Consider the following 15,318-nt stretch of genomic DNA (forward strand, 5'->3'; position numbering starts at 1 on the left):
ATCTGCGCTGCAGCTGACTGGCTGCAGGCCCTGATTGAATGAAATTGTACCAACTAGGTTAGATTGACTTCCCTCTAATGGGAATGGCCATAGATGGAATAAAAATGTGGCTAATCCATGCTGAACCAGCTGATTTTTGATCCATCTATAGCCAGCCTAAAACTGGAAGCGCCTGGGTAAGGACCTTTATGGCAGGATCACCAGGTTTTTTAAATTAAAGCTGCAGATTTAAAAATATGTAAGCTAATGTTTTGTGAAATATTTTTTTTAATCACCAGGAATGGTACTTACAATGAATAATAAAGTGTCCCTTGTACTGGTGGCTGTTCAGTTCTCTGCCTCAAACCCAGATACCCAGACAGTTGTGTTTGTCCAGTGCTGTGGGGGTTAACAGGAAGGGGTCTTTGACAGGCATTTGTAAAAAGTCCCAACTGCCTGTGTTCCATCAGAGTCGGCGACCCGTCAGATTAGGTAACGAAAGTGACGTTCTGCCAGCTGCACATGTGTCCACTGCTACCAGGTTTGCTCATCTGACAGATCACCTCTAGTCTGAATAAGGCAGAAGAAGGGAGCGGACATCTTAGTATACCCAGCTACGTCTTGAATTTAACAGTAATTTTAGCAATAAAGTGAGTGTATATAAATAAATATAGTATATTGACATCTGTGATGCTGTTTGCATGTATAATTTTGAAAGCCTAAAGGTTTAGCGATGAGCACTGTGGCATGTACCAACATAGCCTCCGCCACCCTCTTACTGCTGGCGTCCGTCTTTTAAAATGTAACGTTCAAACAGCATCACACATGTCAACATACTATATTTATTTATATACGCTCACTTTATTGCTAAAATTACTTTTAATTTCAAGACGTAGCTGGGTGTAATAAGATGTCTACTGTCACCTTCTTCTGACTGCAGGTGTTCTGTCAGATTAGTAAACCTGGTAGCGGTGCACGCATGCGCAGCTGGTGGAATGTCACTTCCGTTCTGATGGAATACCTGCCTTTTCTGCCCCCCCTGCTCACTTCATAAAAGCTGTACTATAGCTTCCTGCAATAAAAAGTGGACCTTTCATTCCTCTGCCTGTGCTCCATTTATAGGGGGCTTTTCAATGCGGAATGTAACAGTACGGCTTCTATGAATGAAGGGAGCGGAACAAGCGGGCATAGTAGGCACTTTTGATGAGTGCCTATTACAGGACCAGCTGTGTGTATTATTCCCCACAGCACCCGAAGATCACAGCTGCAGAGTACTGGGGCAGAGTACTGAAGATTTCAATGAACATGGCACAAGGGACACCTCACTTCTTGTAACCACCATCCCTGGTGCTGATTTAATAACAAATATTTAATTAAAGATAAACTTTAACATTACTTTTGAAATAAAATTAACATGATAAAGCTTCCATTAGATTTTAGTGATGAGGTTTAAATATACTTTACTGCCTATAATGCAGTACTGGGAAGAGCCATGTTATCTCCACGCATCGATCCCTAAGTATCATGAACAGAACATTACACAAAGCATTTCAATCTGCCAAATCCCTTGTAATTCCAACTACAGTTTGCCAAGTGAATATGCTTTGCCAATGTCCACCTTAAAGGGAACTTGGACAAGCAAATTTCCATTAGTTAGGTAAAGTAGAATGTTTTTTATAAGTTTATTGTTACACCTGAGATTAAAACAGAAAAAGATGGTTATTTGTATTACCAATTTCTTAGCTATGGCAGTTTGCACCTAAAAAAAATCTACATGGTTTGTCTGCTCTTCAACATTATGATGCACTAGGATACTCTTGCTCTTTGTTGTGTGTTCATAACAATGTTTGTATATGATATTCAGATTAATTATACCAAAATTAAGAATGCAACATTTGAAATGCACAAAAATACTGTGAGCACTGCCACCATTCTTCCCACCAATGACTTTATTTAATAGGACAATGATGACATGCCAAATGCAATAACTCATAACATGCAAAGGATTTTTACCTTTCACTGGAAAATAAAACTATAAGACCTCTCATAATGGCCACAGCTGGTGCACTGACCCAGGAAATCAAACTCACATATCTCACCAGGAATCCCCGAGACAGAAAAGAAATAACTCTCCAGCATCTAACAAAAGCTAAATGTTGGCTTGGCGTAGATTTACCATAAAAAAATGTATAGTAGTGCTGGTTATTACAAAGGTTTTTCAAAACCTTGAAAAATCTCTGCAATCAATTAACAATTGTTCCTTTTCACCAAAGAAATGACAACAGGTGTTTCATTACCTGTTTCCAACCTGTTAGGAAAACTCAGTTCAAAGACTGTGCAGGTAAAAAAACAAGGTCTGTCTACCACTATACCAAAGTTTTTTTGGAAACGCAAAGCCATAACTTACGTATTTCAGTTATGTGGAAGAAAATAGAACATCAATGGAATTCAAGAGTATAATGCTATATTACCCAGGACATATAAATCTATTTTCTATGCAGCTTGTTACAGCAAGGGACATCGCTTTATACTCAATCTTAGAGGAAAAGGTACAGAAGAGAAGAGATTCAGTAAATAGTAATGATGCCATGAGTGGAACATTTACTAAAACTATACAGATGCAGCCCTACCTAAACAATCCACATTCTAAAATGATTACCAGATTGCCAAGCTGTTAATTTGGTTCATCTGCTCTTTAATTCTGTTATTTTTCCCAACCTCTCTATATAACACCTGTGTGACAGATAATGGGGAATTTCAGGTTTTTGTATGTAAAAATACTGCTAACTTCTCTGACTGGCGTTAACTCTTTGAAAAAGCAGGACAAGCAGCCATTTCACTGGAGATAAAATAATACTTCATGAGATAAAATAATACCTCATAATAAAGGCTTTCGGTAACCATTTTCCATGAAAAACCATGAAAAAATGAAAAATGTCACATCTATGTGATATTTCTGAATTAATTGTTTGTATGAAAAAAATCATCATTTGATAAAATAACAAATACAATATAACCATTACTGAATCGGCCCTTTGCTTTTTCAATAATGTATAATAAAGTTCCATCCCAAAACAGCAGCCATCTTCCTCCTGTAAGCCAATAATAAAAGTGAAAAAAGAGATTGATACCTATTGGCCGCTGCACTAGGATACTCTTGCTCTTTGTTCTGTGTTCATAACAATGTTTGTAGATGATATTCAGATTAGTTATATCAAAATTAAGAAAGCAACATTTGAAATGCACAAAAATACTGTGAGCACTGCCACCATTCTTCCTGCCAATGAATGTATTTAATAAGACAATGATGACATGCCAAATGCAAAAACTCATAACATGCAAAGAATTTTTTCCTTTCACTGGAAAATGGCTGCCATGGGAAAATGAACTTTGCACAATAGCCAATCTTTTGTCAGGTTTCTTTGTGAATATTACATATTTCTCTGCACACATTTTTTCCTAAAACAAAATTGCATATCTACATATATGAAAATGTGGCATTATAGTTATGTACAGAGCAATAGTCATAAGGGTCTACTGATATTATGCAGTGAGCTGGGATATTGCTTATTTGTGAAGACAAAATTATCTTTCAGATAAATAGAATAGGGAATGGATAGAACCCTGTCAGTTTATTTTTTTGCTGTCTGTGTCATGTTGGAGAGATTTCCCTTTCTTCCAGTCCCAAAGATGCAACAGGAAATAAAAGGTAATTTCTGCTAGCTTAGATAGTTGGCATCAACAGGTGTCTCAATTTACCTTTACTTCTTCTTCTTGTGACAAATGTAAAATTTTGGACTTCTCCAACACTTTTATTCTTCTGCTAACAAAGGTCACCAGGACAAACAGAAATGGTGACTCTGTTCAGTGGAAACATAGCAATAAAAACTCAACAAGGGTTCTAATACTTCCCTACTCTATCCATAACTTAAAAAAAAAACATTTTGGATATGCGGACTTCATTGATTGTTAAAAAAAAAAAGAGTGCCAATCCTTACTAACAAATTTGAACAAACCTACACAATGTGCACCCCTAAAAACAAACACAAAGCATATACTGTACACTGTATTGTATTGCAATAAACTGCTGGTCCAGCTCATACTGTATCATTTTCTTGCCTTCAAAACAGATGACTGCTTTGGCAAGAAATTTGCAAATTTTGCCTGCATACTTTTCTGCTACCACATGTGAAAACCAAATGTTCCCTTCTACAAAGCTGAGGTGACATGCTGAAAATCACCTAACACATTCTATTTATGAACTTACAAGTTTTAAAAGTCAATGTCAAACACCACTTCCTGTCTAAACAAATGCTAATAAAATACAAAGTCCTACAAAGTTGATTACTAACATGGCAAAGCTGTTAGTATGTAAAGTAACAGTGACTATTCAAGTAACAATCATCTGCAATTCTTTAAGTACCTCTAGAGAGTAGATAGTTGTTGCCCAGTCTAATCATTCTCAGCTCAGCCAGATGATGATAGTTTTGTCTATAAGTATATTCACATCACTAATTATTTGTTTCTCAACTAAAAGTCACCCAAAGTAGTTGCAATGGATTATTTCTTTCAATCGCTAAGGTAATACAAGCAAAGGCTGTTGTGGGTGATGTCTGTTTAGTCCACAGACTTGCATGCTCATCGACTGTCTATGCACTACACTGCGAGAAAAAAAGGTTTGATAGCTGAACTATTCATACTCATGCAACCTCTACCTGTTATCTGTGGTCAGCCACAATCAGCTAAGGGGTCTACCGGCATCCTCTACATGAGAAGCACCTAATTCAAGCACTGCTCTGGTCGTATGCGGTTAGGCCCATTTAGTACCCCCCTGGGGTGCAACAATGAACCTTCAGGAACATCTGATCAAGCAATCAATGAGTGTTTCCTCTCCAATGGAAATAAAGGAATCAGGGTTTTACTATGTAGAAGGATCAACATATGGAAATTTGTTTTTTTCTTTTTTTTTTTTTTTTGTGTAGATAATGGCACAATTTCTTTGGTCCAAATCAATGATGCCATTACACAAGTTGTACGAGTTGCACCAGTCACGCCAGACCACTTTCAAAGTGATATGCAACAGTTTCTATTAATGTTTGCCAAAATAATTAAGTACCTGCACTAATGTTCTACTTTAAAAATAGTTCTAAAATGTACACCAATACCACAGTGGTGTAAATAATGTAGTGAAGAGGTGCACTGCAGGAGGGAGAGGAGAGGTGGATGTGTATGGGCAGACAGACAGTACATCACCATCATTCAATAAATTAACAAATTGTTGTGCTACAATTATATTTGGCACATAAGCAGCTAAATAAGTGTACATATAGAAATGGGCGCACTGTGGGGTTGATTTACTAAAACTGGAGAGTGCAAAATCCGGGGCAGCTCTGCATAGAAACCAATCAGCTTCCAGGTTTTTTTGTCAAAGCTTAATTGAACAAGCTGAAGTTGGAAGCTGATTGGCTACCATGCACAGCTGCATCAGATTTTGTACTCTCCAATTTTAGTAAATCAACACCTATGAGTCCATCTTTGTTAATCCCCTCGTATGTTGTTTGACACCTGTACCCATTGGCCAGGCTGCAGAGAAGGATATAGTGGTCCCAGTGATGAGAGGTTGGTTTTTAGACATCCGTCCACCCTCAAACTCATTGCTGTACCTATGGTCACCCACTACTGTATTGTCCTGTATAAGCCAAGTCAACATACTTAAATAATTTAAACTCAACAGTATAAAAATTGTGTCAAAAAGTCGCACACAACGCATTAAACCTCTTTCAGGAGTAACGTGGAGGCTAGCTTTTATCACTCTATATGTATTAGAATGTATCTTCTATTTAAATGAATGCTAACCAATTTATATGATATATTGAAGTCAGCTTTATTTTGAAACTATTGCAGTCAGAAACTCTGTCCAGACTGCGGAGCTAGTAAGCATACAGTATTGTGTCTGATAATTCTACCCGTCACTTCACAACTGATCTCCAAGTGCTGCACTAATTCAGTGACAACATGCATCATTTATAAAATGAAATTGGACAGAAGTTTACATGTATCACAGAGAGCAGAGTACTACTTAATGTTGTTTAAATGAAGATGAGAGACCCAACAGGTTGGCAGACCTGAAAACCCAGCTGTAGAAACCTTGTTGTCAGAGTTCACAAAGGATACAGAAACCAATGCAGAACTCAACCTTACCAGTATATGCCCAGTACTGAAATATCTGTTTTGGGAGGGCTGATTATTTAAATATGAGGCCTGCGAGTCCTCCTCGTATTCAAATACCCTATGGGTTATCTGTGCCAAATACTACTCCAATACATCCCAAAGCAAAGTGACTGTCTAAACCTTATAGAGCTTAGCATTGACTGAATATATTAATCAGTATTGATATTCACTTTGTATTTAAAGGCTGAGCTGCTGCCCATATTGATCTAATACAATTCGTTTTACATTAATACTGTATATGATGTGAGCACAGCTCCTATACGTTGTACTAGATACATCTCTTCAGTGATAACGTTCTTGGGTCTTTTCTCATGGATCAGTCATGTTTCAATTAATTCATGATCCCCGCAGGGCACAGGAAAAGGTAGAAATCTATAAATAGGTGTATGATGATAAAAGAACGCGATGTAGTGTGGACAAGATTTCATAGAGCTACGCTAGCCACATACATACACAAACCTATGGAAGAGGCATATCAAGTATATGCGTACAGAAATATATATACGTTATATATATATATATATATATTAAAGCACATACATAGTATAATTAGTAAACACCTACCCAATTATTTATAATCTGAATTTATAAATATATGCATGCATACACATGTAATAAAATTACATATATAATTTACATATGTACACATGTATATGTGATGAAAGACATCTATGTTCCAACAAACAGTACATGATGTCACGTAGCACAATAAAGGGAAATAAACCCTATATGAAGTGTAGAACAGTGGAGTAGATCAGGGAAAGCCCTCATTAAAGGGCAGTCGTTTGTATTTATTAATGACAAGTTGAGTGTCATGCCACCATGGAGAGGAACCTCTTACCTGGACTGATCATGCTGTGCATTCTGTGCTGTGCCAGGAGCTTCTCCCGTCCAGATACCCCATCTGAAGAAAAACATGATTCACTCTCATAAATTGTCTGCAGCATATTCCAATCACTCTCTAGTTCAGACACATGAAAGCTTCATCACTCTTCTGTATGGAAGCGACCCTTCAGCAGTCTTAACTCCTCCACAGGGGGAGGAGGCAGTGATACACACTTTGACAATTATTCCATTTTTCTACACATATTTACTGTGCTAAGTACTCTAGAATACAGAGAATGGGTGTAGATGTTGCTCCCCCCTCTCTCTCTGCACAAGCTCTGGCAATAGCAAGGAGCTGTCAGTGTCAAGTGTACCTTGCCTTTAAGCCAGGGTGCCCTGACAGCAGGTGCAACAGGAGATCTGTGCAGGCTTGTCTCTTGCAATCAATAATAAAAAAAAGATTTTTTAAAAATGTCAGTAAAGGAAAGGTGAAGGATTCTGAGGAAACGTCAGTCCTGTCCTGCGTCCTGCTATATCTGCCTTTTCCTCTCTGCATCTGCCTCCTGTGCTTCCTCTCTCACTCGCTGTCTCTCTCAGTAAAGTTGGCTATAGCTGGTGATAACTCATTTGCATGTGAATCAACAACAGCGTGGCCCACAGGGTACAAAAATAGAACAATGGCCGGCCTGAGCCAAAAATAGGTCAAGCAGGGCCGAGTGATCGGAGCCTACATTAATGTACTTAAAAATATCACAGCAAACACAGCTGTCTGTCGCTCTCTAGAGAGAAAAAAAAATAGTGTCAGTCAGACTTTTAGTCTTCAGAGGTTCAAAGTAATTATTAACCTTTTATCACCAGCAAATGTTCATACGTTCACGCTATGATCAAATTACCAAATGCATGTGTGTGTGTATGTGTATATATATATATATATATATATATGTGTAGAGAGAGAGAGAGAGAGAGAGAGAGAGAATGAAAGTTTATATAGAAAGAGAGAAAAAGTAAAATTCTGTACAATATTATATACAGTATATATATACTGTATATATATATATTGTAAAGATGAGTCATCGCTCATGCTTGTAGGTGTATTGGTCTGGGAGCAATCTATGGAAAAAAGTACACAGACTATGCAGCAGATAGTTGGTGCACTCAACTTACAGTCCCGTTGCGTGCACCTACTACCTGATATATATAAATCTACCTATATATATCTTCATATACATTTATATATACACACAGACATACAGTATATATACACACAATCTCCGTTTCTGTTCAAAAGCTCTTTACTTCAATCAATTATAACAACTGCACTGTTTCGGACACTAACTCCGTCCTTCATCAAATTGCATATATAGTGTTCAACATGCTAGTCACATTTATTGGCTAATATGTTTAAAGCACATTAGAGTACACACAGGTGTATCCCTTCACCAATCACCTAATTGACCATACTGTCCATTATACCTATCATGTTTATCATTACACAAATGAAAAAATGTCCAAAGAAGGAAAGACAAATGTATAAAAAAAAACCTAAATATAACAAAAATAAGCTGAAAACCCAGACCCTAAAGCCTCGTACACACGATCTGATTTTTGGCAGGGAATCGTGTAATGACAGACTGTTTGCCTAAAATCCGACCATTAGTACGCTCCATCAGACAATTGTTGGCCAACTTTCTGCCAACAAATGTTGGATGGCAGGCTAGTAAATTTTCGGTGGACGACGGTCTGTTGTCAGATTTTCTTTTTGTGTGTACACAAGTCCGTCACACAAAAGTCCAAAGTACAAACACGCATTCTTGGAATCAATGCTCACCAAACACGAGCAGAAGGTGCCCAATGGGTGGCGCTCAAGAGCTGAAATTCCACGTAGTACATCACTATGTTCGTGTTTGTTGGCCGACAATTGTGTACTGTTTGTATGCTAGACAAGTTAGCACTGTTGGCCAACAATCCGATCATGTGTACAAGGCTTTACTAATAAAAATGACTGATAAACATAACACCGCACTAGTACTATATCTCTATCCCGTTGAACCCAATAGGCTAACAACATTAGAAGACATTCTGCTATTAAACAAACAATATAAGGGTAAATCCTGCTCTTAGTCTATCTATACAAAATTGTATCGATTATTCACTTGTTTGCACTGTGGCAGCATACACCGCCAGATATTTCAAAAATCACCTCTCTTCAATCTAAAACGACAACATGATATTTGTAAAAGTCATAAAAAAGCTACATTTTTATAGCAAATATTGCCCACATTGTTTATAAAAATAAATACAGGTCATAATCTTCATTTAAGCCATGGGGATGCAAAGAATTCATCAGTTTAATCCACCAGAATTCTCTCTGTTTTATTTTTTGGATTCTATCTCCTCCCCTTTTGGGTACTTTCACATTAGGGCCACAGTCCGTTAGTGGTAAGGCGCCGCTAGTTTTAGCGGCGCTTTATCGTTTTTTAGTGGCGCTTTATCGTTGTTTTAGCGTCGATTTTCGGCCGCTAGTGGGACGCTTTTAACATCCGCTAGCGGCCGAATAAGGGGTTAATAGTGCCTGTGTTGTGGTGCTTCCAAAGCGCTTTTCAGGTGCTTCGGAAGCGCTGCCCATTCATTCCAATGGGCAGGGGCAGTTTAGGAGCGCTGTATACAATGCTCCCACACCGCCCCAAAGATGCTGCTTGCAAGACTTTTTTTCCCGTCCCGCAAGCACTCGGGCCTTCACTCTGGGGAGGCAGTTTTCAGGCGCTTTACAGGCGCTATTTTTAGCGCTAAAACGCCTGAAAACTGCCTCAGTGTGAAAGTAGCTGTTGTCTCTGTCACCTTCTTCCAAAATCAAAAATTCAAAATCTATAACCTTATGTCCACATTTCTTGTAATGTTTAGGGTCTGGTAAACATGGCTGTTTATTCCTAATGGACGACCGATGCTGTGATATACAGTGTTTAATTTTCTGTGTGGTTTCCTCCACATATTTCAATCTACAAATCAGTGCATATATTACATAGGATGTTTCCACAAGTATGATAACTGCGGATATAATATTTATTTTGGGTTTCAGGGTGTATGAAGCTATCCCCTTTCTCCATAAGTTTGCACTGCAAACAACTGAGACATGGAAATGATCCATTTCTCTTAGTTCCTAAAAATGATTTTTTTTCCATTTCTTTTGGATTTTTGTGTTCAGAATGTACTAACTTGTCTCTTAGTGTTTGATTTCTATGATATGCTTTTAATAGTACTGCTTGGAAGTATTCTATCTCAGGGTATGCCCATTGCAACAATGTCCAATGCTTTTAACAATCCTAAATATCTCCTCACTATAATTATTATATTGCATGGAGAAATGTTTTTTTTGGATCCATTCCAACTTCCTCAATTCATGCCTTATCATATTTTCTGGATATCCACGGTTTCAAAATTTCTCACACATTTCTGTTGTCCTCAAAATCCTTTTATCTTTACTGCTTACAATCCTTTTTACTCTGATCAACTGACTTCGTATAATCAATCTAAACACATGTGGAGGATGAAAGCTATAAAAAGACAGTAATTGATTCCTATCTGTAGATTTCCTATAAATGTCAGACTCCATTCTGCCTTTGTCCATGTAGATTGTGGTGTCCAAAAAAGACAGATTTTCCGCCGATATTCATACTGAATTTAATATCGCTGCTGACTGAATTGAGGTATTGATCAAAGACCTGTAGAGATCCAATGTCGCCCCACTAAATCACAAAGATGTCATCTATATAGCATCACCAAGCAATGTCCAACAAACATTTCATTTTCATATATAAATCTTTTTTCAAAACTGTGCATAAATGAACATGCGAATGATGGGGCGACATTGGAACCCATTGCGACACCTTTTCGTTGCTGTACAAACACATCCTGAAAGAGAAAATTGTTATTTTTCAAAATTATAGTTAGCAATTTTTCTATAAATTCAATCTGTGCCAATGAGTATAACCCGTCTTCATTTATTAACTCTATACTGGCATCAATCTCTGATTTTTGGGGAATAGAGGTGTACAGACTATTTACATCCCAGGTCACTAGGATGTCCTCTTCCTCACATTCGGGTAACGAATCGGTATCCTCAATAAAAGATTTAGTCTCTATTACAAGGGGAGAGAGAATCCTGTCTAAAAATTGTGATACGGGAACAAAGATTGAGTCTCTACCCGACATGATTGGATGTCCGGGGGGATTTATAGAGATATAGTACTAGTTCATTATTAAGTTTAGTAGTAATTTTTTTAGTAAGGGTCTGGGGTTTCAGCTCATTTTGTTATGCATTGGTTCTTTTATACGTTTGTCTTTCCTTCTTTGGACTTTTTTCATTTGTGTAATGGTAAACATGTGATAGGTATAATGGACAGAATGGTTAATTAGGTGATTGGTGAAGGGATACACCTGTGTGTACTCTAATGTGCTTCATACGTATTAGCCAATAAATGTGACTAGCATGTTGAACTCTATGCATGCAACTTGATGAAGGATGGAGTTCCTGTCAGTGTTAATTTTAGTCTTAGGACTAAAATGGCATTTTAGTTTTAGTCCCATTTTAGTCTTCTGCAATTGTTTTACTTTTAGTTGTATTTAGTCGACTAAATCTCCAGTACATTTTAGGTAGACTAAAATGTGCTACGTTTTAGTCGACTAAAATCTCCAGTACATTTCAGTAATTGCAATTTAGTTTTAGTCATGGTCTTTTGACTAAAATGGCATTTTAGTTTTAGTTTTAGTCGTATTTTAGTCGACTAAAATAGTATTCATTAAGTCGACTAAAATGTTTTAGTCGTTTTAGTCGACTAAATTAACACTGGTTCCTGTCAGAAACTCTGCAGTCGTTGTATTTGTATATACATGAAGATTGAAGTAAAAAGCTTTTGAACAGAAACTGAGATTGCATCTCCAATTTGTTGTATGGCACATGAACTTTAATGGCATCCCAGTCTTAGTCCGTAGGGTTCAATATTGAGTTGGCCCACTCTTAATCAACACTATAGTCCCCCCTTCACCAAATGATTTGGGCCAGTGCACAAAGCAAGCTCCATAAAGACAAAGATGAGCGAGTTTGGGGTGGAGGAATTTGACTGGCCTGCACAGAGTCCTAACCTCAACCTGTTAGAACACCTTTGGGGTGCATTCGAGCGGAGACTATGAGCCAGGCCTTCTCATCCAACATCAGTGCCTGACCTCACAAATGCGATTCTGGAAGAAACATTCTCATAGACACACTCCTATACCGTGTGGTCAGCCTTCCCAGAAAAGTTGAAGCTGTTATAGCTGCAAAGGGTGGACCAACTCAATATTGAACCCTACGGACTAAGACTGGGAAGCCATTAAAGTTCATGTGCGTGTAAAGGCAGGTGTCCTGACACTTTTGACAATATAGTGTATATACTTATACTGTATATAGCAATAGATTGATAGATAGATAGATAGATAGATAGATAGATAGATAGATAGATAGATAGATAGATAGATAAAGATTTAAAAAAATATAAAAAGCCTGATAGTAGGAGAAGGCTAAAGCAAGGATCACCTAATATTTTCATAATTTAAAGTGGTTCTTCATGCTAGGAACAAAAAATTAAAAGTTAGTTACTACAAATACTGTAGTAGCTGACTTTTAATAAAAGGACACTTACCCGTCCAAAGATCCAGCACCGCCCTCATACTAGACATTTCTTCATTGGTCTTCAGGTCCCGGCGCTGGCATCTTTAGTGTGGAAATGCGGTTGTGACTCCTTGGGGCTTCACAGCAGGCTTCCCCCTGTACATGCACAAGTTGCTGTGCACTTTGTGAATGGTCTGGGGACCTGTGATGCGTCCCAGAAGGCTGTGGAAAAAGGTGGGGGGAGTAGGCGAATGTCTGCTCAGATTACCTAGATGATCTGAGCGGAAGTGGGAGTGGGTACTTGTCAAAACCAAGTACCTGTTCCCCCCAAAAAAACTGTCCAAAGGTGGTGGTGGAGAAGGGGGGGAGGAGGCAGGAAAGCAGAACTTCCCTTTTTTGGATGAAGTTCCGCTTTAATCACATTATACACTGCTATAAAGAAAAATGAAAAGATCACTATCATGAAAAGTGTAGTATTCGGATAACTCTAATGCCGCATACACACGACCAGACTTTCGAAAATTCTGACGAACCTAGAAATAGAACATGTTTTAAATCTTTCCAACAGAATCAATTCCTATCAGGAAAACCATTCGTCTGTATGTTATTCCGACGGACCAAAAACGACGCAAGGGCAGCTATTGGCTACTGGCTATTTAACTTCCTTTTTCTAGTCCTGTTGTACGTGTTGTATGTCACCGCGTTCTAAACGATCGGATTTTGGTGTGATCGTGTGTATGCAAGTCCATTTCAGCGGAACTCCGTCGGAGCTCCGTCGGAACTCCGTCAGAAAAACCATCAGAGTTTATTCTGACGGAAAAAACTGTCATGTGCCATAAGTGGTTAATGCATGTAATTTATTTATTTATTCTTATTTATTTCAGGTACTTATATAGTGCTGTCAATTTACGCAGTGCTTTACATATACATTATACATTCACATCAGTCCCTACCCTCAAGGAGCTTACAATCTAAGGTCCCTAACTCACATCCATACATTCTAGGGACAATTTAGACAGGATCCAATTAACCTACCAGCATGTCTTTGGAGTGTGGGAGGAAACCGGAGTACCCGGAGGAAACCCACGCAGGCACAGGGAGAACATGCAAACTCCAGGCAGGTAGTGTCGTGGTTGGGATTTGAACCAGCGACCCTTCTTACTGCTAGGTGAAAGTGATATCCACTACACCACTGTGCTGCCCTGTAATGACAGCATATATTTATTATTTCACATACCCTGCAAAACCTAGGAGCTGGGGCAAATTTTAACACTGCATGTCACGGTCGCCTTTTATTCACATAGGTTATAAAGATATTGTTCAAGGTCCTGAAGTGTTATGCCCCGTACACACGATCGGATTTTTCGACAACAAATGTTGGATGTGAGCTTGTTGGCGGAAAGTCCGACCATGTGTATGCTCCATCGAACATTTGTTGGCAAATTCTCAAAAATCTCAAATTTTCTGCCAACAAATGTTTGTTGTCGGACTTTCCGATCGTGTGTACACAAGTCCGTCGGACAAAAGTCCACGCACGCTCGGAATCAAGTACGAGCCGGAAGCGCTCGGTCTTGTAAACCTAGCGTTCGTAATGGAGGTATCACATACGTCTTGTATGTCACTACGTTCGTAATTGTTGGCCAACATTTATGTGACTGTGTGTATGCAAGTCAAGTTGGAGCCAACATCCTTCGAACAAAAATCCACGGTTTTGTTGTCGGAAGGTCCGATCGTGTGTACAAGGCATGAGGGTTCATGTACACAAGAGTGGTTTTCCTGCATTTGAAACCTACGCCAAACACAGTGCAGCAAATTACCTTTTATTTCAATGGTGAAGTGTGGATGACAGTATGAAAGCTGCATTTGACCTCCTTTGATTTGCATTTCTTTGGATGCAGCAGGTCCTGTTGCAATACGTTTGCATTGCAGGCAACGCAAGTCAAACGCAGCCTTTTGCTGCATTTTATACTTGACAACAGCTGTCTATCTTTTGTCCAACCCTATTAATGTCATTGGACCTCTAAGTCTGTGTGTAAATGCTAAACCAAAAAATAAATGTTGGTATATGAGGTAATAAAGGATTTAATATATGAATAAAGTAGATACGGTTATCATGATACAATTTTTCCGCAGTAATCGCCCACTAAGGCATAGTTCAGAGATAATGACAATCTGCTGAGTTTACACAGCATCATTGTGTCTGTACAATATGGAAAAGGGACTAATTGATTCCATGAAGAATTGGCAATAAAGTTTTCCCTCATTATGACTCTTTAAGGAAGAGAGGAAATCTGTGCATGTATAACTTGAGAACCAGCATATATGTGTTTGTTGTTTAAGAGGCTTCAAAATCATCAGTGAAAGGAATAATTCACTGATATTGTTAAAAAAATCTTTTACAGAACTGATCATTCACTGACAGATCTGCTATGAAAAATAAGAAACTTCTTCTTGGCCAACCTATTTTGCCAACAAGATTACATATGTCCCACTGCCTCTAACAATTCCAGCTTGGAAAAAAATGTATATAAGTAATGAGGTGCTCTAAATATTTGTATCCCAGGAGAAAAATGCATTGTTCATATATAATAAGAAATGTTCCTAAAGTTCAACAGTGCAAAATATATTAACTACCGGCA

At 38.3% G+C, this 15,318-nt stretch overlaps 1 protein-coding gene across 8 annotated transcripts in view; it reads right to left on the reverse strand.

Annotated features, from left to right (window-relative positions):
* The window catches only part of HDAC9 (histone deacetylase 9), an 872,451-nt gene that overhangs the window by 400,856 nt on the left and 456,277 nt on the right, over nt 1-15,318 (reverse strand). For 6 of the 8 annotated variants that reach the window (XM_073630070.1, XM_073630069.1, XM_073630068.1 and 3 more), the window contains one exon: nt 7,052-7,114. The exons of the other annotated variants lie outside the window; for them this stretch is intronic. In XM_073630070.1, the coding sequence (XP_073486171.1) occupies nt 7,052-7,114 (63 nt within the window). The remainder of the gene's footprint in view (nt 1-7,051; nt 7,115-15,318) is intronic. 8 annotated transcript variants of the gene reach the window in all.

Source organism: Aquarana catesbeiana, linkage group LG05 (genome assembly GCF_042186555.1).
Source record: "Aquarana catesbeiana isolate 2022-GZ linkage group LG05, ASM4218655v1, whole genome shotgun sequence".
NCBI classification, from domain to species: Eukaryota; Metazoa; Chordata; class Amphibia; order Anura; family Ranidae; genus Aquarana; species Aquarana catesbeiana.